Source organism: Panicum virgatum, chromosome 2K (genome assembly GCF_016808335.1).
Source record: "Panicum virgatum strain AP13 chromosome 2K, P.virgatum_v5, whole genome shotgun sequence".
In the NCBI taxonomy this organism is placed as follows: Eukaryota; Viridiplantae; Streptophyta; class Magnoliopsida; order Poales; family Poaceae; genus Panicum; species Panicum virgatum.
Window position 1 is genome coordinate 61,756,398 of NC_053137.1, and position 22,263 is coordinate 61,778,660.

Below are 22,263 nucleotides of genomic sequence, written 5' to 3' on the forward strand. Positions count from 1 at the left end.
AGGAGGCCAGATCTGCAAAAAAAAAATTGCGCATATATTTTTGAAAATCGAAAAATAAATAATATAAAAATTAAAAAAGTCCAGATTGGGCAACTAGCAGGAAAGGAGCCAGGCCACTCCCATTCCCATCTCTTGCCTTGCGGCCCGGCCCGTAGGGTTCCGCCGGGACACAAGGCCCAAACCCAGTAAATCCGGCGGGCGGACCCGGCTCCGCCAAGCGCACGAGAACCGGCGAGTCGCCGAATCGGTTTCCTCCCGCCGTCATCTATCTCTCGCTCTCTTGCACAGCACCAATCCCCCAGATCGACCCCTCCGATCCCTTTCGACTGTACCAGGTAAACTCCCCCGTCCACCCGCCCCGGGTTCGATCGGATCCCGCGATTCGAGCCCATGCGCATCGATACGAGACCCTTCCGCCTCAAATTTCCGCGGCGGAGTTTCGCGAAGGCTTTGCTTTCGGGGCATTCCCTCGAGTTGATTATTTTGGAGGTGTCGCTTCTAGGGCTGAGTGAGCTTTGTTGGATTTTTGTGAGACGACGGTGTTGTGTTAATTGGAGCTTGAAAGAATTGTAGCTGTGTGAGGCCGCAAGCGAGGGCTGCAGAAGCACCAGCGCCGACCCATGGATAAGGGGCTCTTCGCCAACGACGGCTCCTTCATGGAGAGGTTCAAGCAGATGCAGCAGGAGAAGGAGAAGGCCGCCGCCGCCGCCTCATCGCCTGAGGCTCCCAAACACGCCAACCCCAAGCCAGGGTTTGCTGTTGCGGCGAACAAGAGGCCGTTCGAGCTCAACAAGGCTGGTCCGGTCGCCACGGGCGGGAAGCTGGCCTTCAGCCTGAAGAAGGCCAAGGTCGCGGTCGCGCCAGTTTTTGCAGCCGATGATGACGATGAGGATGTGGAGAGGGAGGAGCCTGCCAAGCGCCAGAAGTCTGCGCAAACTGATACTCCTGTGGTGGCCGGCCCGGCAGGGGTTGTTGGTAATCATTTATTAATTCATCTGGTGCTGCTATTTTCGACTTGTGTAGTGGTATTCCCATTCTTGGTTTTTATTGGTGTTCTGTGGTTTGTACTTTGCTGTTGCCATCAAATGATTAGATACAAAAATGTGAGCCATCAATCAAATGATTACATACAAATATGTGACGGTACTTTTAGTTCAATAATCGTGCTAGAACATCATTCCACGAAATTAGCACATTTTTCCCTTTTAATTTAATTCAGTTATGGATTTAGATTCTGCTATTGAATTTTATGTGAATCATTTCGCATGTTTATGACGTATCTTAGGTTCTTACTCTTGAACTGAGTTATAAATTGGATCCCCATGCCCAAAGAATTCGCTGCTCCAGATGATTGTATTATCAGTTGTTTTCATGTACAGTTTTCTATTGGGGACTCCATGCCTTTGAGGGTGTTATTCTGGCAGCATTGCATTCATATGAAAGTTAACTAACTGTATGGTTTGTATTTCATTGTTACATACTGTTTGACTAGCACCATGTTTCATTTGTATTTTTAGTGGATTTACTGAGGGCCTGTTTAGATGTCAAGTACATTTGGGTTCTGTATTGTTTCCAGAATATACCATGCATTTAGGTGTTTGGATATAACATTATAGTCTTTTAACCTGAATTATTCCAACCTCCATGGTAGTTTTTGGAGTTTTTGAAGAAAACTCATTCAATGTTTTTTTTCTAAAAAGGAAGCACACCACCATTTTCCCTTTCTCAACACATGCGAATTATGCAGCATTGGCTTGTTTAATTTCATGCAGTACTATCAGTAAACACATCGCTAATGTATAATACTAAGCTGTATTATGTACACTCATTTTGGATTGTAGGCTTAAGCCATTTTTGATCTTCCATATCTAAACAATCATTACTTCCAAGTAGTATCTAAATGTAAACAATCATTACTCCCAAGTAGTATGTAAATGTATCAAGCTTTATTTAGTTTCCCGGCGATGGATAGATTGTTTTGTATATCTGTTTGTAAAGGCAAAAAATACCCAAAACCATCAAAATACAATATAATTTTTCTATATACTGTAACAATTTGTAGTTTTCACAATTTGTGTTTTTGATTCCCTGTGTATTTAAAACTCTATTCTGAAATGCTCTAACATCCAAACATGCCCTAATAATGTTGCATGCATACAAATGATAAAAATATATATGATAGCACGACGGTGCTGTACACTGTCTGTTTACTCTTGACACATACATTGTTAGATTTACAATTGAAACATCTTGCTCTCAATGTCTGTGTTCATTATCAGTAGCTATTGTCAGCAGAAAAGTCGTGAAGGTTTTTTTGTGTGTTGTTTTCTTATGACTGCAGCTTATAGATGAACTGTATTGACATTGCTGGGAATGATGTTGGTTGAAAGAGTTGGAGCTGCAGTAATTTGCATTGCCTTGTCATCTTCTTGATATTAATCGGTTCTTTAAGTGACATGCAGCCCCACCCCCACCAAATGATATGACAGTGAAGCAAGTTGCTGAGAAATTGGCAAGGTTTGTTGCAAAAAATGGGAGACAGTTTGAGAACATCACACGGCAGAGGAATCCCGGAGATACACCATTCAAGTACGAATGCACTGTATTTTTTTTCTGACAAACTGTCTGTTTTGTGCTGTGATTTTTCCTGATATGTGTGGTTTTAATTTCAGATTATAAAATCTGACTTTAATACATCATTGTTATAAATCTGGTTTATCTGCAGGTTTCTATTTGACAAACACTGTCCAGACTACAAATATTATGAGTTTCAGCTTGCTGAAGAGGAAAAGGCTCTTGCTCAGTCAAAGGAGGCTGAAGCATCAAAAAATGGTTTGTGTCACAATTTTTTTTTATTGTTTCTATATTTAAGAGTTCTGTACTAGTCTTGATGCCTAATGCTTTTGTTAATGTAGTTAACTCTAGCACTGCAAGCTTCAATGCACCAGGTGGTCCGCATAGAAGCTCATTTGAACAAAAATCTAACTATCAGACACCTGCATCTGCCTTGTATGGGGCATATGAGGATAGTTCTTCCCAAGGAAGCTCATCTAGCTATGGTGATTTATACATGCATGGTTTCCTTATTCAGTTACTTTCTTTATGTTCCTGGATTGTGTTCTCCTGGTTACTATTTCCTCCAATCACAATTATAAGTCCAACTAGGTTTCTCTGAAGTCAACGTTTTTTAAAACTTTGACCAGCAAAAAGAGTTGCATATTATAAAATTATATTATAAAATTAGTTTTCATAATAAATCTAGTAATGTGACCGGAGGAAGTATCTGTTTGAGTTTGCAAGTCATTCAAATCTAGCACTTCAATTGCCTTAGTGTCTTCTTGTCTTTGATGTTTTGAATGTTCAGTTTCATTCTTGTGGCTTAATGCATAAAATAGATATTAGTGTTTCTGTTGCGAACCATTGAAACCCTACTGCCTGTCATCTCCCTGATCTATAGTCTGCTTCAGAAGTAAGAACCATTGTTTCCCAATTTGAACTTTTTGATTGTTATTATATGTGCTGAATGCTAGGTCATCTTGTTGCAGGTGATCGCAATATGTCTGTGCCATCAGATCCTGTAGCACTGATGGAATTCTATGCGAAGAAGGCTGCACAAGAAGAACGGAAGAGGCCACTGAGGCAGTCGAAAGATGAAATGCCACCACCTCCTTCTCTTCAAGGTACCTTTTCCATATGTTATACATTGTATTGGAAAAATGTTACAAACTTCAATGTTTGTTCCAGTACAACTAATTCTTGTTTAACAAGGGACACCATATGGGTGACTTCATTCCTCCAGAAGAACTTGAAAAGTTCATGGCACACTGTAATGATGCTGCAGCACAAAAGGCTACGAAAGAAGCTGCCGAGAAGGCAAAGATTCAGGCAGACAATATTGGGCACAAACTTCTATCTAAGATGGGTTGGAGGGAAGGTTAGTACTTGAATACTAAATAAATTAGTTAGCATTACAGTAATTCTCTTGGTTTCCCAGTCATTATTTTTCAAAAAAAATGCTTGATGCTATTCGATTTCCTTTAAAACAAAAATAGCTTGCAAAGTCTGCAATCCCAAACAGTAGATAAAAACTCCCCCTGATTGATCCTTTTCCTCAGCATCGCGTTGCATTCATATCCCTACCCCTTGGGACCTTTTTGCCAGGCGTGTAGTCAGGCAATTACTCTGTATTTATAATATGCGACATCCCACTTCCATGTGTTAACTATAGTTTACTCTGCAGGTGAGGGTCTTGGTAGCGAGAGAAGGGGCCGTGCAGATCCCATTATGGCTGGAGATGTGAAGGAGGATAATCTTGGTGTTGGTGCTGTCAAGCCTGGTGAAGTCACATCTGAAGATGACATCTACGAGCAATACAAGAAACGAATGATGCTTGGATACCGCTATAGGCCAAACCCTTTGGTATATCGGATGCCATTGCCTACTTCTAGGCGAATGTTATTTCAGTTTGCCTAACAACAACAACAACATAGTTTTTTTTCCCAAGCAAGTTGGGGTAGGCTAGAGATGAAATCCGAAAGAAATAAGTTCAAGGTTCAGGCACATTGATAGCTAGTCTCCAAGCGCTCCTATCCAAAGCTATCTCTTTAGAGATGTTCCAATCCTTAAGGTCTCTCTTAACCGACTCATCCCACGTCAGTTTAGGTCTACCTCTACCCCTCTTTACATTATCGACTGGCTCAAGGATCCCATTACGCACCGGCGCCTCAGGAGGCCTTCGTTGGACATGTCCAAACCATCTCAGCCGATGCTGAGTTTCTCCTCAATTGGTGCCACCCCGACCCTATCCCGAATAACTTCGTTCCGGACTCTATCCCTCCTTGTGTGCCCGCAAAACCACCGCAACATCCGCATCTCTGCTACACTCAGTTGCTGCACATGTCGTCTTTTTGTAGGCCAACATTCAGCACCGTATAATATCGCCGGACGAATTGCTGTCCCATAGAATTTGCTTTTTAGCTTTTGTGGCACCCTCTTGTCACAAAGGATGCCAGAAGCTTGCCGCCATTTCAACCAGCCAGCTGAAATTCTATGCCTAACATCTTCATCAATGTCGCCATCCTTTTGTAACACCGATCCTAAATACCGAAACGCATCCTTCTGGACCACCACTTGCCCATCTAGACTAACGTCTCCCCCCTCATGCCTAGTCGCGCTGAAATCGCACATCATGTACTCGGTCTTGGTCCTACTAAGTCTGAACCCTTTCGACTCTAACGTGCGTCTCCACAGCTCTAACTTCCTATTAACCCCTGCCCTACTCTCGTCAACTAGCACCTCAGTTTGCCTAACAGTTATACTATTTTGCAGAACAATCCAAGGAAAGCATACTACTGACACAGGGGAGTGGGAGTTCATCTGAGGAGAGAGATGGAAGGCAGGCACCAATTTTGCTGCATTTTTGCTCACAGAACTAACAGTTAGCGGATATCACTAACAGCATTGAAATTGTTCGTCATCAGAAAAAGCTAAGAAGGTCGTTTATTCAGCATATTTCTTGGAATGCCACAGACACGAGGAATATCACTAACTATAGTGAACATGACTACATGAGTGTAGATACGGAACTAATAGGAACCATATAACTTAGCATATACCTTGTTATACTCTGCCTCGTTGATTGGCTCATGGCCCTGCAGAACTGAAGCGTACTGAAAAATTTTGATCCAAAAAGTGAATATGTTTGTGTTCAAGGAACTGACAGGCTGCCGTGCTCTCGGAGTCTCAAGAGACGGGCCCATTCCAATTCTTGCCTTGCTCACCATCTTCTCGGTTGGCTCACTCGAGCATCTGGGTTGGCTGTTGTGCACTGCACCTGAAACGCTGGAAGCGAAGCCCCGCCGCTACAGGAGCAAGCAGGCCCAACCACACAGTGGCACTGCCGGGGCCGACGGCTTTGCCCTACTGGCCTCCATCCAATGACCCAATCTCCCCCATCCGCTTAAACAACAGAGAGCATCGCATCCGCAGCAACGAATCTCTCGCGCACCTGATCACTGATCAGCTCCCTCCGTCCTCACTGATTGCGCTTTGCCGGCCGCCGCATGCATGTCCAGTCATCGCACACACTCAAACCACCAAATGAAAACGGACATCTTTTTGTAAGCAACCTCCGGCGGCGTTAACAATGCCGCGATGATCCGCTGGACCGTCGGGGGATTAGAGCGAAAAAGGCGTCCGGTCGACCTGGACGAATAATCGAGCTACCAATCTTGGAAGGGAAGGCGCTGTCAGGCTGTCTCCACCGCTGGCTGCCTCACTGTCAGCTGTACTGCGCCCGGTCACTCACTGACCGCTCCGGCAAGCTTAAGGCCATGTTTGGTTAGAAAACGATGGAATTTTTTTCCACCTTTAACCATTAATTTAGAGTAGTAAACGAAGTCTAATTACAAAACCACCTCCACAACCCTCATGTAAATCGCGAGACGAGACTAATGAGGTCTTTGACCGCGTGATTAGAGAATGTTTACTGTAGCATCACTGCGGCAAATCATCAATTAATTACCGTCATTAGATTCGTCTCGAAAAGTTACATCCGTCCCTGAAAAGGTTTCGCAAATAGACTTCGTTTAGTACTCCATGCATGTGTTCGTCTTTTTGTGTAAAAGTTTTCGCGGTAAGAACCAAACACGGCCTTGAGCCTCAAGTAGCCGCCACATTCCACAAGGCTCCTGCCAGCTGCACAAGTGGAGTTTTGCAGTGATGCAAGTAGGTTACTGCTGGTCCGAACCATCCAGATCCAGGTCCCAGGACCAGGAGTGTTTCTCGCTCTACTGGTTTTGAGAGTCATTGCGAGCGATGCTAGATACAGTTTGGCGGGGGAGTTCAGACTTCGGACTTCTGAATTCCATTCCGCCCGGCGCGATCGTACTGGGCGGCCATCGATCCGTGCTCACCGACGCCTTTGTTCCACCGGCGAGGTCGTCTTCGACGGGTAGGAATAGGAGAAATCCCGGCTGTCTCGGTCTGTGCCGCGCTGGGCCGGCGACCGCCTACCGGCCGCCATGATACGATTCGCGCCTGCGCGGATGTCAGGCTCGCTCGGCCAGTGGTGGCTGGTGAGAGAAGAGGCGGGGGTGACCGAGCTGGAGTGATCCAGGGCCGCGGCGGGTGGGTGGCCGCTCGCGATCCGCCGCGCCCGCGGGTCCCCCCGTGAAGTTCTCCACCGGCGCCAGGGGCCCTTGGCGACCGCGAGGCAGAAATATCTGCACGCATCCCCGGCCGCCGCCGGCCCAGCTCCAACGGGACGCAACAAAAAAAAAAAAACAAGCAACGGGCGTGTGGCGGATCCGTCGGCCGGACAGGCCGGATCGCGCGCGTCGCTCTCCCGTAGCACCGCGCCGCCGCCGGGGGGAGCTGAGGCGAGCTCGGTCGGCCACGACGCGGGCCGCCGCGCGCCGGGCTCCGTTTCGGCAGGCAGGGGCGGCAGCAGTGACGCTCGGGGCGCGTGGAAGCGAGGCCGTGCCCGTGCGTGCTCATAAATGAGCAGCCGGCAGCCGGGCGGTGCACAACACGGCCGCGTCACGGGCACTGCACGCGCACCCAATCCGTCACGTACCCTCTCGGCCGTGCGCCGCACGGCGCGTGATGCTAGTGCTACTTCTTTTTGCCGCGGCACACACTGTGAGGAGGAAGCCCGGGTATTTGAAATTTGAATCCAAATCTCCCCGTGGTCGCGAGTCGTGACCAAGCAGGCTAGTGGGCCTGCGGGTGAGCCGGCCGCGCGCTGGCGCCCCCACATGACCCAGCTCACCGCGGCGGCTGCCACCCCACGTGCCGGCGCTGGCCTGACACCTTGGCGCATGGACGCGGCGCCCACCGGGGCAGCTCTGCTTGCCTACACCCGGTCCTCAACTCCTCTTGATGGAACGAACAAACGGCATTGGCCGGGGCCGGCACGATACCGGGTAAAAATTTGTCGCAACACTTTGTCGGGTTAGACCCGAGCACAGTAAAAAAACTTGACCTGTGGGGTGAACCCGCCCACGGCATTGTTTGAGAGGTAGAATGATCTTCTCACAGCAGGCTAAGAAAACCCCTGAACCTCTGCCCCACCCGTACACGGGGCCCCATCGCCTTGTGAGTTAGGCGGGGCTCCACAGTACTTTGGACATGGGACAAGCGAGAGAGTTTTTTTCCTGTGCGAGCCAGGGATCGAACCCCCGACCTGGTGGTTTTCGCTGCCGCACTCCTACCAGCCGAGCTAGCGCTCGCTCGCTGACCGGAGCACAGTAGTAGGAGACTGGTTCATGAACCCCTGGTTACCTACTGTCAAAACTGCTAGAGACACCAAACCGTCGTATCCGAATAGCATACTATCTACAAGTTGTGAGAATTGAAAAAAAATCAAATATACGAGTGTTGCAGTTCTAAAGAGTAGCTAATTGTTCCGTACTAGCTACCTTATCACTTGCAATTCATACAAAATCGAAGTTATAAAAGCATCTCCAGCAAATTACCTATTCCTTTTTAAATATTAAAAACTTATTCTTTGGGTAACGAGAGGTGTTCCAGCAGACTACCAAAACATCGTCAATACTTTTTTTGGCAATCACCTAAACACACCTCCCTCTTGCTCAAATTTGAGGTTTTTCCCTCCATCCTATCTTTCAAATAACTTACTACATCACTTGCTACCAAAAATATAAAAAATATTATTGGTGAGAGAGAAAATATATAGAGATAAGCAACTGCTGGAGATGCTTTTATGTAAATATTCTTTTTTTGAGTATTGATATGCATGCTTCGTCAATGCTACAGAAAATCAATAATTTTTACTCTAACAAAGCAGCATGCTAGAGCGTAAATCTAAACATGTAAGTATTTTTGAGAGGTGTCTTTTGAAAATGATATAAAGTATACCCCATAAGAATCAAACAAATACACAAAAATGAGTACATTAAATAGCATTGGTGTTATCATTATTATTTTTTTGACAGGAAGTTATCATTATTAATAACAATATTAATACAAAGAGATATTCAAGTTGTGTGATACCGGTCACAGCCATAATTGTAAATGGTTGAAGAGTTTCGTATGGTTATGTTCATATGCTATATTTATGTCTATTACCATCTTTATAGCCTCTTCGGGAACAATAGATTATCACATTTCATGAGATCCATTTCTCCCTAACCATGTCTTAAACTACAATAGAGTTTTATATGCGATTGTATGCCTTATAACAGTGATCCTTCAGATTATTTGAGAGTTACCGGAAATCGAACTAGCTTTGATGAGATTCATGGGAAGATGAAGTTTATGGTTTGAAGATAACACCAAGTGTTGTTCTAGCGAAGATGTAGAAGCTAACGTGGCTCCACGAACTTCATTTTTTTTTTCTTTCTCGGACGTCTGGTCATGACACATGTATTCACTCTCTTTTTTTCTATTGGCACGTTTAGCGGTTACCCCTGACGATGCCGTTTCATCTAGTACGTGCCGCGGTTAACGGACGGGACAGGGCACGGAGCGGCCGGCCCGGCCGGCCGGCTCACGTGAACAACGCCCACGAAGCCGCGCTGGCTCTTGTAAAAGCAACCGCTCCCTCCCCAAGTCCCTAGTGCCCTCTTTCTCTCTCCTCCGCCCCTTTTTATCGCCCGATCTCACACATTTTGGAAAGAGGAGAGAGAGAGTGGAAGCGCCCTGCCAAAGGAAGAAACCGCGGCGAGAGGAGGAGAGGGAGGAGGAACGGCGGAGGGCGAGCAAGATGAGAGAGATCATCAGCATCCACATCGGCCAGGCCGGGATCCAGGTCGGCAACGCCTGCTGGGAGCTCTATTGCCTCGAGCACGGCATCGAGCCCGATGGCACCATGCCCAGGTGAATGCCGATCCCTCCCGATCCGCCAGCGCGTTCCTTTCGGTTCCCCTTTTTTTTTTTGCAGCGTGCCTCCTCCGCCGCGCGATCTAGGTTCTCGGCTTCGGCCGCCTTGGAATTCTGGCGCGCTTGTCGCATCTCCTCTCTCCTAGAAATCCTTGCGTCGGCGGAGCGAACGATGGGGGCGTGTGCGTGTGTAGATTGGGTGGTACTGTTCCGTGGTCGTCTCTTCCTTTCCGCTGTACTTCTCGTTTGGTCCTTGGCTCCTCGCGATGGGTTTTTTGGGTGTGCTTCGTTGGGCGTTGTACATTTAGTTGTTGGTTGTTGAGATTCCAAGCACCGTACGAGATGCGACATTTCCTAATTAAGAGTTTGCCCTAGCATTTTTGGACCATTAGGCCTTTTGATTTTTGCGTCTCTTCAGGCAGGCGCTACAGAGGGGATGCGAGTTTTTTTTTTTTGTATAGAGGAGCGCACGTTATGTGTGTTATGGGGCACAGATTGGGTTTCCAACTCTGTAAAAAGCTAGATCTGAAGAATTGAATCTGTGGGGATGCTCAATAAATAATAGGGAAATTTGTGTGTGACACACCGTGAAACTGTGGTTTTGTGCCACACACATTTTACTGTAAAAGCTAATTTAGTTTTCAACACATCGTGAAAGAGTTGTTTGGTCCGCAACACATTACATTGAATAAACTAACTATTTTCAGTTGAAAGGAGGGGCAAAAATACCAATTTACCCTTGCACCCACTTGTCACCTCTCCCTCTCATTTCTTTCGTCCTCTATTCCCTTCTACCGGCCCCTCTCTCTTCTCTCTCTGCCTTTTTTTTCCTCCATCGACTGCTATGCTGCAACTTCACTTCTGCTGCTGTGTGTGCTTCTGCAGACCAAGAAAAAGAAAAGTTGCAAACACAAAGAGCAAAAAAAGAATAAGCTAGTAAGCTCCATAAGCTAGTAATCAATTTGAAAATGAGATAACAAAAGCCTTGTTTAGATCCCAAAACACAAAATGCAAAAATTTTGTAAATCGCTTGCATGGTGTACTAAATGTAGTCGAAAAATAAATCGCATTACACAAATGGACTGTAAATCGGTAGACGAATCTAATGAGCCTAATTAGGACATGGTTAGACACTAAATTGATACAGTAATGCTACAGTAAACATGCTCTAATGATGGGTTAGTTAGGCTCATTAGATTCGTCTCGTAGTTTACAGACGTGATCTGTAATTAGTTTTGTGATTAGTCTACATTTAATGCTTCAAATGTTGAAGATTCCCTTGCAAAAATACAAAAATACAAAAATACAAAATGAACTGAACAAGGCCTGAACTGAGGGCACGGTACGAGAGCTTTGACATGTGGTGCTGTTGCTGAGTTGCTCACTGCTAGTATAGCTAGCTATCCGATTCACTGCCTGGGCTCTCGGCGTCGTGTCCCTTGCTGGCTGCTTGCCTGCTTCTGCACTCCCGCACCGCCGCCGGCTAGGAACCCGGCCGCACGGCACACAGCACTGCAGCCACAATGTTCACGAGTACTCCTAGGAGTGACCGTGGCGTGGAGAGAGGCAGAGGAGTGCGACTGTGCGAGAGCATTTGGTGAGTTTTCGATGGTCATCAGGCATGCAGAGCAGAGCTGGACGGGGGGAAGAGAAGATGAAAGAGCACAGGAGGAATATGGTAAAGATGATATGAGGTCTAAGGGCAAAATGGTCTTTTTATAACTCTTCTTTGCTGAAAATGATTTACTTATTCTGTCTGATGTGTTGCAGACCAAATCGCGTTTTTATGATGTGATGGAAACTAAATTTGTTTTGGTGGTGTGTGTAGCACAAAACTAAGTTTTCATAGTGTGCCACGGACAAATTTCCCTAAATAATAATGTAACCTGGGAGCTCTGGTGTGTGACAGACCTTGGATCTCCCTGGATTCGAAAGTTCTTATCTGACCCATTGTTAAAAGTGGTATGCTTATCTCCATTTTGCGTAAACTTGTAGCGCCATTGAAAATTGTGCGGATGCTACTCTGCCTGAGAATAGAAAATCCTGTTGGGAATCCTGAGGAGGCAGGTTTCGTAGGCTATAAATTATCTTTTAGCGCATATGCCAATGGTTACTGATTACCTCAATAGAGTTCTAAGTTCTTGCTATCCAATTTTTTTAACACTGAACTGTTTGGTTGTGATGCAGTGATACCTCGGTTGGCGTCGCACATGATGCCTTCAACACCTTCTTCAGCGAGACCGGTTCTGGCAAGCATGTGCCGAGGGCCATCTTTGTCGACCTTGAGCCCACTGTCATCGATGAGGTGCGCACTGGCTCGTACCGCCAGCTCTTTCACCCAGAGCAGCTAATCTCCGGGAAGGAGGATGCGGCTAACAACTTTGCCCGTGGCCACTACACTGGTAATTCACCTTGCCTATTTGTGAATATGTAATAGGAGTGAGTCTTATTCTTCTTGACTGTGGATTTGTTTGATTCTAATTATGTTTGTGGAATGCAGTTGGGAAGGAGATTGTCGATCTGTGCCTCGACCGAGTGCGCAAGCTAGCAGACAATTGCACTGGGCTGCAGGGATTTTTGGTGTTCAATGCTGTTGGTGGTGGTACTGGCTCTGGACTTGGTTCACTGCTGTTGGAGCGCCTCTCAGTTGATTATGGCAAGAAGTCCAAGCTCGGCTTCACCATTTATCCTTCCCCACAGGTATGACTATGACCTTTCCTATGAGGAGGTTGGCTTAAGTATTTGAGGAATGGAAAAGAATACACGAAATAGGCCTTCAATCTCTTTTGGACAATTGCTTAGACTTACATAGAATTAATATCTTTGATAGCCCAAAGAGAGATATGGAGCGTATAATTTGGCAGCACTGTTCTTGTATTCTAAATTGCACAGATAAACACTGATTATTGGATCACCTGAGCATTAGTTAAATCATTTGTGGACTAAACAAGCAACTATCATGGACTTCCTAGTTAAGTGAGGATCTTCCTGTATATGGTTAAGACCATGATAGTCCAACTGTCACAGGCTAGAGGCCTTCTTTATGAGTGTCTCTAAATCATGCACTGCACATGAGCCAACATTATAGTACAGTGCTTCTCCCTCCTGTTGTCCATTTGATGTGGGCCATTCACTTTGTTCGTGCTAGTCTGCATCTTAGCTGTTGTGGGGACAGTGGGTAGAGATGTTTATCAATGATTTTACGTATGGTCCATGGTTTAACTTTTCATCTAACGCCACTCTGGATTGCAGGTGTCAACAGCTGTTGTAGAGCCATACAACAGTGTCCTCTCGACCCACTCCTTGCTTGAGCACACAGATGTTGCAGTCCTCCTGGACAATGAGGCTATCTATGACATATGCCGGAGGTCCCTTGACATTGAAAGGCCAACCTACACCAACTTGAACAGGCTGATCTCACAGATCATATCTTCGCTTACCACCTCCCTGAGGTTTGATGGTGCTATCAACGTGGATGTTACAGAGTTCCAGACCAACCTTGTTCCATATCCACGTATCCATTTCATGCTTTCATCATATGCCCCCGTTATCTCTGCCGAGAAGGCCTACCATGAGCAGCTCTCTGTGCCCGAAATCACCAATGCTGTCTTCGAGCCCTCAAGCATGATGGCCAAGTGTGACCCAAGGCATGGGAAGTACATGGCTTGCTGCTTGATGTACCGTGGTGATGTTGTTCCTAAGGATGTCAATGCTGCAGTTGCAACCATCAAGACCAAGAGAACTGTCCAGTTTGTGGACTGGTAAGCTGTCTCCATCACAATTTTAGTTGCACTTATTTTATGATATCACAAGCACCTATCATATCCACTTGATTGGCAGTGCTAACTATACTATGCTGCCGCCATACAGGTGCCCCACTGGATTCAAGTGTGGCATCAACTACCAGCCACCCTCTGTTGTCCCTGGAGGTGACCTGGCAAAGGTCCAGCGTGCTGTGTGCATGATCAGCAACAACACAGCCGTTGCTGAGGTGTTCTCTCGCATCGACCACAAGTTCGACCTGATGTACGCCAAGCGTGCGTTCGTGCACTGGTACGTCGGCGAGGGTATGGAGGAAGGCGAGTTCTCGGAGGCCCGTGAGGACTTGGCTGCCCTTGAGAAGGACTACGAGGAGGTCGGCGCAGAGGGTGCGGACGACGAAGGCGACGAGGGAGAAGACTATTGAGTAGTTGGTTAATAAGTAGTTCGTGGGTGGTTAATGGTTTGGGTTGTCGAGTATACTCTGCATGGTTCCATTCCATTGCGTACTGCTGCCGTGTGTGTTTCCATTTTGTATTATGTGGTAAATTGTTCGTAGCCCCCGGTTGGCCATGATTGTTCATATCGTCTTGCTTTGCTTTGCAATGCTATTCGTCCAAATTCAGTGTATATTGCATTCTGTTGAAAGTGTATTGTGCTCTCGACCATTGGGTGGTTTGCTCTGAAACTTGCAGGTTCAGAGTAGTTTGCTCTGCCCTGCCGCGTGTTGTCCGTTTAGGTATCAGCCAATGGGAGCAAAGCACGCTATTTCTGCTAGGTTTGATGTTACCATCACAAAACCATCAGACATTTGAGGTGGGCCCTAGATTTAGTGCTGTCTCAGCTGCAGAGCTGCTTGAGCCATGTGCACAGGGGGTACGGTGGCATGTGGAGGTTGTCACGCTCATTTCATCTGGCAAATCCGGCAAGTGCTGGTTGCGCATATTCCCCCGGTGTGTCCAGATGTGGTGTCGCGATGCTAGATGGATAGGTTTGGTGAGACAACTTGGAAAGTGCTTTGATCTTTGCACATGAGCCCCGCGCGCGACCTGGTGCCAACCGATGCTGGTTGGTGGTGGTTTTGTTCCTCTGGTAGGTCTGGTGCCCTCCTGACACTTTAACTTGGGCTGTCTCGCTCGTTAAGGATCTGAGGACCCAGGCTGGTGCCGGTTTCCATCGTGTAACCGGTACTGGCACTTTCTGATGTGTTGATGAGGCAGCGTGAGGCCTGGCAAAGGTTCAACTCACCCAAGGACACCTGGAGTTTCATAACGAAAAATGCCGTGGCAGGCAAAATTCAGGCATAAGCATTCTGCAGATCTTGGCGTCTCAGTACTTATCACAGCCGCAGCAAATTCTTGACTCCGTTAGCCCAGTGGCATAAGCGCTCCGTGAAGAATTAAGCCCAACCCGGCGGGCGGCGGCCCCTAGGAAAATTTTGCTGGGCTGGGAAACTGGGCTGGCAAGCCAGCCAAACAAACGTTGCGCGCCCGCGGCCGGAGAACACGACGACGCGCTGCGCTGCCGCTGCGGCGCCACGCTCCGCCGGATTCGCCGACGCCGGCACCTTCTCAGGCCGCGCGAGGCGCCGCGTCCTCATGCTGCTCTTCCTCGTCGCCGGCGGCGAGTTCCTCCTCTTCGCCTCCTTCTCCAATGGACTATTGAACTGTCCATTTCACCAGTAGATATCACTATAGCTAACTTCTCCAATGGTTCGGATACATCACGCAGATGGGTTAGCGCGGTGGGACCGTGGGAGGAAAATGGGCTGAGGATGTCATGGAGGAATTGCCACAAAGACGAACATCCATGTGTTGGGTTGGGTTGTCAGATGGGAGAGACTTTTCTGCATGAACATGCGCGAGTGCTGGCATTAGGGGAAAATGGAAAACTGACACGGCCAATGCAGCTTCCTGCGTTGCTTCGGTTAGAGCATAAGGATCACTTGCAGTTGCAGCAGCCATTACAGCCGGTAGCGGTAGCACAACCGAGTCACATGGATGAGTATCTGATGCTTTTCCCCACCCCGATTCCTGAATATTCTTGCTGGCGTTGTCCAGGAGCCCCGCCGCGGCTCGTTGCTCAACTGCTCCACTAAAGAAAGCCTCTCCCCTGCTTGTCGTCGCCCTCGCGTTTGTTTCTGCCGCTGTCATGAGCGCTTCAGCAGGCTGCAGCAGTTGAACCGTCCGTCGTCTCCTCCGTTGCAACCGAACCAAAAACTCTGATGATGGATCGGACTCCGTTGGAACTTGGACGGGCATGACTGGAAATGACAAGTGATTGGGGGGAGCCCGGGAGGTCGAAAGCTTGGTAGATGTGCCGACACCTGGCAGCGCGGCGACATGTTTGCTTGGTGAAGTGGAGTTTATAAAGGCCCTGTTTGGTTTGCTTGGGCTAGGAAGTACCATAGACTTTGATCAATAATTATGGGTATTAAATAAAGCTAATTTATAAAATTAACTTTACAACCCTGCACTATTTCGCGAGACAAATCTAATGAGACTTTTGATCGCGCGATTAGAGGTTGGTTACTGTAGCATTACTATAGCCAATCATCGATTAATTACCGTCATTAGATTCGTCGCGAAAAGTTACGTCCATCCGTGAAAAAAAATTACAAATGAATTTTGTTTAGTACTCCATGCATACAAAATATTTTTTATAGCGCAAGTAGCGCAACGCAAACTAAACAGGGCCAAAATCGGCTCAAATTTCAATACTCGAACAAGAAAGGCTGAAAGGGTCGAGTTTATTGTTGACTTGGGCGCCAGGGAACGCACCATATCCCGTTTCGATCCTTCCTGGACCAATCTCGACAGTGTACTGCAGTCGACAATAGGAACGTTAGCTCAGCCGGTAAACGAACGCCAGATCTTGGATTTTCCCCGGCAGATTTGAACTTCGAAATATGAATCCCATTCCCCCTTGTATACTTGTGATGACTAGCTTTTCTCAACACTCAAATTTGATGTACCAGATAAAAAATTGAAATGGCAAGTTCATACTAATTTAAATCTTTACCATATACGGTTAATAATCTCCCGAGAAATTGAGCCCTCGTATACAGCCACGAGGCAATCAGTTAAATGCCTCGTTTACAGTCCTTATCAGCTATTCGTCGAAATGGAGGAAAATTTGATGGGCACCGGAGTTAGATCCAGATCAGGATCGAACTACACCGAATTGACCTTCACAGAGGGTACACCAAAAGAGTAGAATTCCGAAATACTGTATCATGAAAATTGGAATGCAATCGTGCACAATGATGATTTGCTTTGCCACACGGCAAAATTTGAAGCAATTTTGCACAAAAATGCATCGACTGGCTACAACGAGTTGGATCACATCATCCTCTTCCTCTTTACACCGCACACGCACATACACTGACAATGGCCAACACCCGGAGGACGACGCACGCAGTTGAGGTGAGGCTAAGCTAGCTAAGCGAGCTAGTGGCACAGCGGCGAGATATCCCAGAACGGATCGCAGGCGGAGGCGTCGAACACCCGGTCGAAGTACTCCTGCAGGCCGTTCATGGCGTACAGCGACGCCGAGATGCGCCGCTCCACCTTGATCCGCTCGAACTCGGCCATTTCGCCCTGCGCAGCGGCGGCAGCCGGCTCCTCCTCCGCGAGTGCAGCGGGGACGGCGCTCTCGACGGCGGCGAAGCCGTCCAGCGCCGGGAACTGACCGAACGCCGAATCGAACACCCAAGAATCGAACTCCTCGGCGCCCACGGGGGCGAACTCCTGCCGGTACACCTCGCCGCCGTCCAGTGCGCCGCCGCCGCCATTCAGCATGGCCATGGCGTCTTCGCAGCTGACTGCGCTGCTAGAGCTGCTGCTGCTGCTGCTAGGGCCACCACAAGCACTATTTGTGCTATGACTATTACTATTGCTATCGCTCGTGGTGGGAGAAGGGGAGCTCGCCGCCTTCTGCTTCGAGGCGGCCGCAGCGGCGGCCGAGGAGGATCTCGCCGCGGCGGCCTTGGCCTTCTTGATCTTCTTGTGTTGGAGCAGGCCGCGGATGCGGACGGCGAGCGGGCAATCCGGGGAGATGCGGGGCGCGAAGTTGGTGCGGGCTTCGTTGCCGCGGAGGAGCCGGGCGGCCTCGTCGTAGGCCTTGGCGGCGGCCTCGGCGGTCTCGAAGGTGCCGAGCCACATGCGGATCTTCTGCGTGGTGTCCTTGATCTCGGCCACCCAGCGCCCCGACGGGCGCTGCCGGACGCCGACGAACTTGCTGTGGTTATTGCTGCCCTTCTTCCGGCCCCGAGGCTTGGACGGCTTGGCCTGCGCTGCCGCCTCCTGCTGGTAGTAGTAGTAGCAGCAGCTGCTGTAGTCCTCGAGCTGGAACACTGATGGCTGCGACTGGAAGTTGAGCTCCATTGGAAGCTTTCTTGGTTGGAGACTTGGAGTGGTTGGGGAGGAGGAGGAAGACAGGTGTCGATCTGCTGCCGAGTGCTTGCTCTGGTTGGTTTTGGTGGTGAGCAGCTGAGCACAAGGGGAGAGGATTTATAGAGAGGAACAGTCACTTGGCAATGGAGTCCTGTGGGGTTACTGTCAGGGGCTGGTCAAATGCTGGTCTGCCTATGATCATGTCATGGAAATGGAAGTGAGTGTTTGGGGGATAAGGCATCTTGTTGGGATCTTTTTGTCCTTTCAGTTTGTTTTTCGGTTTCGCCCTTATGCTGGTGTTCTTGTTCTCTCTCTTAATTTATTAACTAATTTTATGATGTCGCTGAATCAACAAATTGAGGAACTTGGTGCTGTAGTGCATCACCACTCATCTCTGTACTTGACCTTTGGCATTTTCTATCATACTATACCATATGGAATATAATCATTTCACTTTTGAGTCAATACAATGAAAATTCCTTTTTCAATGTCATGCCTGCAGGCAGCAAGCACACTAGAGTTGAGCAAGTACATGCCCCCCACAATACAATGCAAACTATCAAGTAAAGTTTGGAAGCAAGGGGGTCAAAGGGCCTACTTCACCTAGTAACATAAACTACCATGTCCACACCAACATGCATTACCTTCAACTGAAAACTTTTAGCACACTGATTGGACTACTTCTTCCCTAATTCGCGGTTATCCCTCCAGTCAAACTACTACCATGAGAACCGGTCCGAATTGCACCACAATCCTCCACATGTCAGCATTAGAGAGAATGGTGACCAGCAATTAGGATACAAAGTAGAAACGGCTAAACATCGCCTTTTCAGCAACCACGCCCACTTGTGCTTTGTTTATCTTGTTTCTTGGCAAAAGCTGCTATCAACCAAGTCTTTCTCCATCACTGGATGATGTAGCTGTCCTTAGTTAGTTCAATTTTGGCGCCCATGAGATTTTGAAAGAATCTCTGCACATATAAGTATATCATACAAAACAGCCGGCCCAAATTGTTTTTTATAGTGTTAAATGCTTCCCCGAGCATACATTACATTACAACTTCAACACATCACAGAGTACGCCTGCTAATGGGGTTGAACCCACCCCAAATCCGCCCCTACCCATATTTCAAGAGCCCTAACTACCACCCGCCCCGACCCACCCCGTCGGCCCAATGCCCCAACCCGCCCCAATCCGAAGTCACGATGGAAGATGATATGCGACTTACGTGCCGATCTACTACCATAGCGCCCCAACCCGTCCCAACCCATCTATGTCGTCAACCCAACCCGCCCCAACCCATTTCATAGTGTCACCCGTTTCCACCCATCCAATAGTACCCGTATTAAAACCCACCCAAAAAACCCATCAAGCCCCGCCCCATTAGCAGGAGTATCACAGAGAAAGTGTTGCTTCGACATGGACATGACTGCCGGAATCCGACTCGGGTCTAGGTGTTCGACTAGAGAGTGCTTTATTGAAAATGGATAATGCTATTGTCTCATCGAGACAGTAAAGTTAAAATGGATAGTGTTATTGTCACTTCGGAGATGTCCACCAAAGATAACTTCGGAGATGTCCGCCAAAGTTATCAAAGCAGAGCTAGGCCTGTTTGTCGGTGTCAACTGACCCCCAACGATTTTGTGCAAAATCAGTCACAAATCATTGTGTTGTACACTGTTGGCTCCGCCCCTTATATTAGGCATAATAACGTGTATTGGATACCAACCTGGATTTCGTGAATTGTCATGGGAGTTGAGTACCGCACATAAAATTATTATTCCACATAGATCATAGAAGGGTTTTTTTTTTCGAAAGTCTTTTTGACATGGAAGTTAAGCTAACAGCGCCTTGCCTTTTCCAACTTAAAATTAACACTTGTGAACCCTATGGTTTTTGCACTAGGGGACAAATCTAAGCCATGAGCATCTTTGTTTTCCTTCTGTGACAGAACCGCCAAATTAAAACTCTAAATTAAGCTTAATGGCCGTCATTTGAACACATCGGCCGCATTAGCTTAATGCTTTAATTTGACGGTTCTTTCTCAACCCACGTCCCGATCGAAACAACACCGGTAGTCCCACGCGAAGGCGGGCGCAGATGGTACAAGCACGACAATTACTTAAAAATACAACACGATAAAAGTTTTATACAAACTTTTGCACAAACCGGTTTCAAATACGTTAGTTTTACAAACCGAGTTCAACCATACACTAGCTTACATAAATTACAAGTTTTACAACCCTTGAGACCAGAGCTTGAATGAAAGGGGAAAAGACTACACTTCACTACTTCTACACATCTGCCTAAGCATAACCGGTCAGACCGGTTCCTTCAACCGGTCAGACCGGCCTGCAAGAAACCTCTGCGCGAATGCCGGTCAGACCGGTCCACAGACCAGTCAGACCGGTCCCAACAAAACTGACCGGGTGCACACCCTGCCCACATGTGTGCAACCCGACAAACCTCTAACCTAGGGGTCTCGATCCACCACTTCCCACCCCTCTGCATCTCTGCGGATGAATTTGACGCAGCAGGGACAGAAGTCAACGTCCGGGTGTCCTGTAACAAAAATTGGCGGCAACAAACCCTGAGCAACTAATACTCAGCAAGACTTACCCGACCAGTGGGTATAACTTAGCCCACATACCTAGACATGCAAGACATTTGGCTGGTAGTTATTTTGTAGAAAATCAACTACAGTAATTCCTTACTTTCATTATTTCAACCTCAGATTATATATGAATTAACTCTAATCTAATATTTGCAGGAATCAACTATAGCAAATATGGTGGTGTAATCCAAACATCTCAATGTGTTCAAGATTATATATATATATACATAAATAACTTACATTCTAACATTTTGCTACGATGCAGCAAAGAGATCAAGGCCCTCGTAACCGCGAGACACGGCGAATCGATTCGATTTAACCTTGTAAGGTGGACCTAACCAACACGGCACGCAAAAGCCCCATCGGACCTCACGCACCAACCTTTCCCCTCCCCGCCTCGAACTACAGGAACCATCCCAACGACACATGGTCAGCCGAGCTCAACGTGAGACCACCAAAAGTAAATATATGCATCCCCAATTCTCCGCGACTACTCGACTCGCCCCAGGAGTTGGGTGCGGGTTCCTGTACTTTCGAAACAAAGCAGTACTCGGCTTACCGGTTTCGACTACCTCCTACTCCTGGTATGCGGTTAGTACAGTTCAATCCCCGATCAGCACTGCCGACAACGACCGGTCCATAATCGACACGGACGGAGCTAAGACACCCAGGAACCCTGTCCTGCTGCCATACCTATATATCATTACCATTCCCGTCCAGTCTCCAATTTCCATATTAAATTCAATAACTCATGTACTGGAATATAATTATACCCTAAATCTCGCGAGTAACCGGAAATTACTCGACTTCTAAATATCCTATATCTCGCGAGTGACAAGAATCACTCGTCTTCTATCGAGAATTATTAGCATAGTATTTCTATCGTCCTATACATACTAGTATAACTCAAGAAAACCTAGGGATCATGCAACTAGAGTTCCAAACAATTCCTAAATCTAATGCACAAGTAATAGAAACATATATATATATATATATATATGTGTGTCATAATTTAAAATAGTAGGATGTGCACCGGGGCTTGCCTTGCGTCTGCTGCTTAGTACTGGGGTGAGTTGGGTCTTGGGCCGACTCCCCACGATCCTCCTGCTGCGGGCCTTGCCCCTGTGGCCCCTGTGGCTCTGCAACCACCTCGTATATCACCTCCTCTGTCGCGGCTGCTACACGTGTGCATATGCATATGACATGAGAATGGATACATGATTTTTTTAAAAAATTACAAGTAACCAATAGCCAAATTAAATTCTAGCTATTTGCACCAACTAACCCTAATGGAACCCTCTCAGCTCTGCTAGCACCGGTCAGACCGGTCCTAGATACTCAACCACGCCACCGGTAAGACCGGTCCCACCCAGACCAAAACCTAGAATCCTGGGCGCGGCGAAAATCACCCACCAAAACCGAAACCTTTCTAGGAACTAGTTCTTGGATGCAATTGGGTGTGTTTGACCAGAGGAAATCGCCTAAAATCATCTAGAGAGGGAGATCGATCCATCCCTAGCTAAAGTACCTTAGATGAGTCCTTTCCCCGCGAAGAACTTGAATCCCCGGCTCCCCAGGGAGGGAATCGAGTAGGAGATGATTCACCACGCCGATTGGAGTCCTCCCACGCCTAGAGTTTGGAATCGGGAGGGC

The 22,263-nt window shown here is 47.5% G+C and overlaps 2 protein-coding genes and 1 pseudogene across 2 annotated transcripts; 2 read left to right on the forward strand and 1 right to left on the reverse strand.

Annotated features, from left to right (window-relative positions):
• Positions 1 to 230: 230 nt before the first annotated feature.
• LOC120692534 lies at positions 231 to 5,691 on the forward strand (annotated as a pseudogene).
• Positions 5,692 to 9,547: 3,856 nt separating this feature from the next.
• On the forward strand, positions 9,548 to 14,232 carry LOC120692544 (tubulin alpha-3 chain). Its single transcript, XM_039975871.1, has 5 exons — positions 9,548 to 9,840; positions 12,031 to 12,245; positions 12,344 to 12,543; positions 13,096 to 13,604; positions 13,714 to 14,232. The coding sequence occupies exons 1-5, from the start codon at positions 9,728 to 9,730 to the stop codon at positions 14,027 to 14,029; spliced, it is 1,353 nt and encodes a 450-aa protein (XP_039831805.1). The 5' UTR covers positions 9,548 to 9,727; the 3' UTR covers positions 14,030 to 14,232.
• Positions 14,233 to 16,820: 2,588 nt separating this feature from the next.
• Positions 16,821 to 18,108, reverse strand: LOC120692554 (ethylene-responsive transcription factor ERN1-like). The gene has a single exon (XM_039975881.1). The coding sequence runs from the start codon at positions 17,985 to 17,987 to the stop codon at positions 17,052 to 17,054; it is 936 nt and encodes a 311-aa protein (XP_039831815.1). The 5' UTR covers positions 17,988 to 18,108; the 3' UTR covers positions 16,821 to 17,051.
• Between the last annotated feature and the right edge of the window lie 4,155 nt (positions 18,109 to 22,263).

Excerpts from the sequence above, each read along its gene's own strand:
- LOC120692544 (XM_039975871.1), top strand. The coding sequence starts at position 9,728 with ATGAGAGAGATCATCAGCATCCACATCGGCCAGGCCGGGATCCAGGTC. Across the intron at positions 9,841-12,030 it reads CCCGATGGCACCATGCCCAG|TGATACCTCGGTTGGCGTCG; the intron begins GTGAATGCCGAT and ends GTTGTGATGCAG. Across the intron at positions 13,605-13,713 it reads ACTGTCCAGTTTGTGGACTG|GTGCCCCACTGGATTCAAGT; the intron begins GTAAGCTGTCTC and ends GCCGCCATACAG.
- LOC120692554 (XM_039975881.1), bottom strand. The coding sequence starts at position 17,987 with ATGGAGCTCAACTTCCAGTCGCAGCCATCAGTGTTCCAGCTCGAGGAC.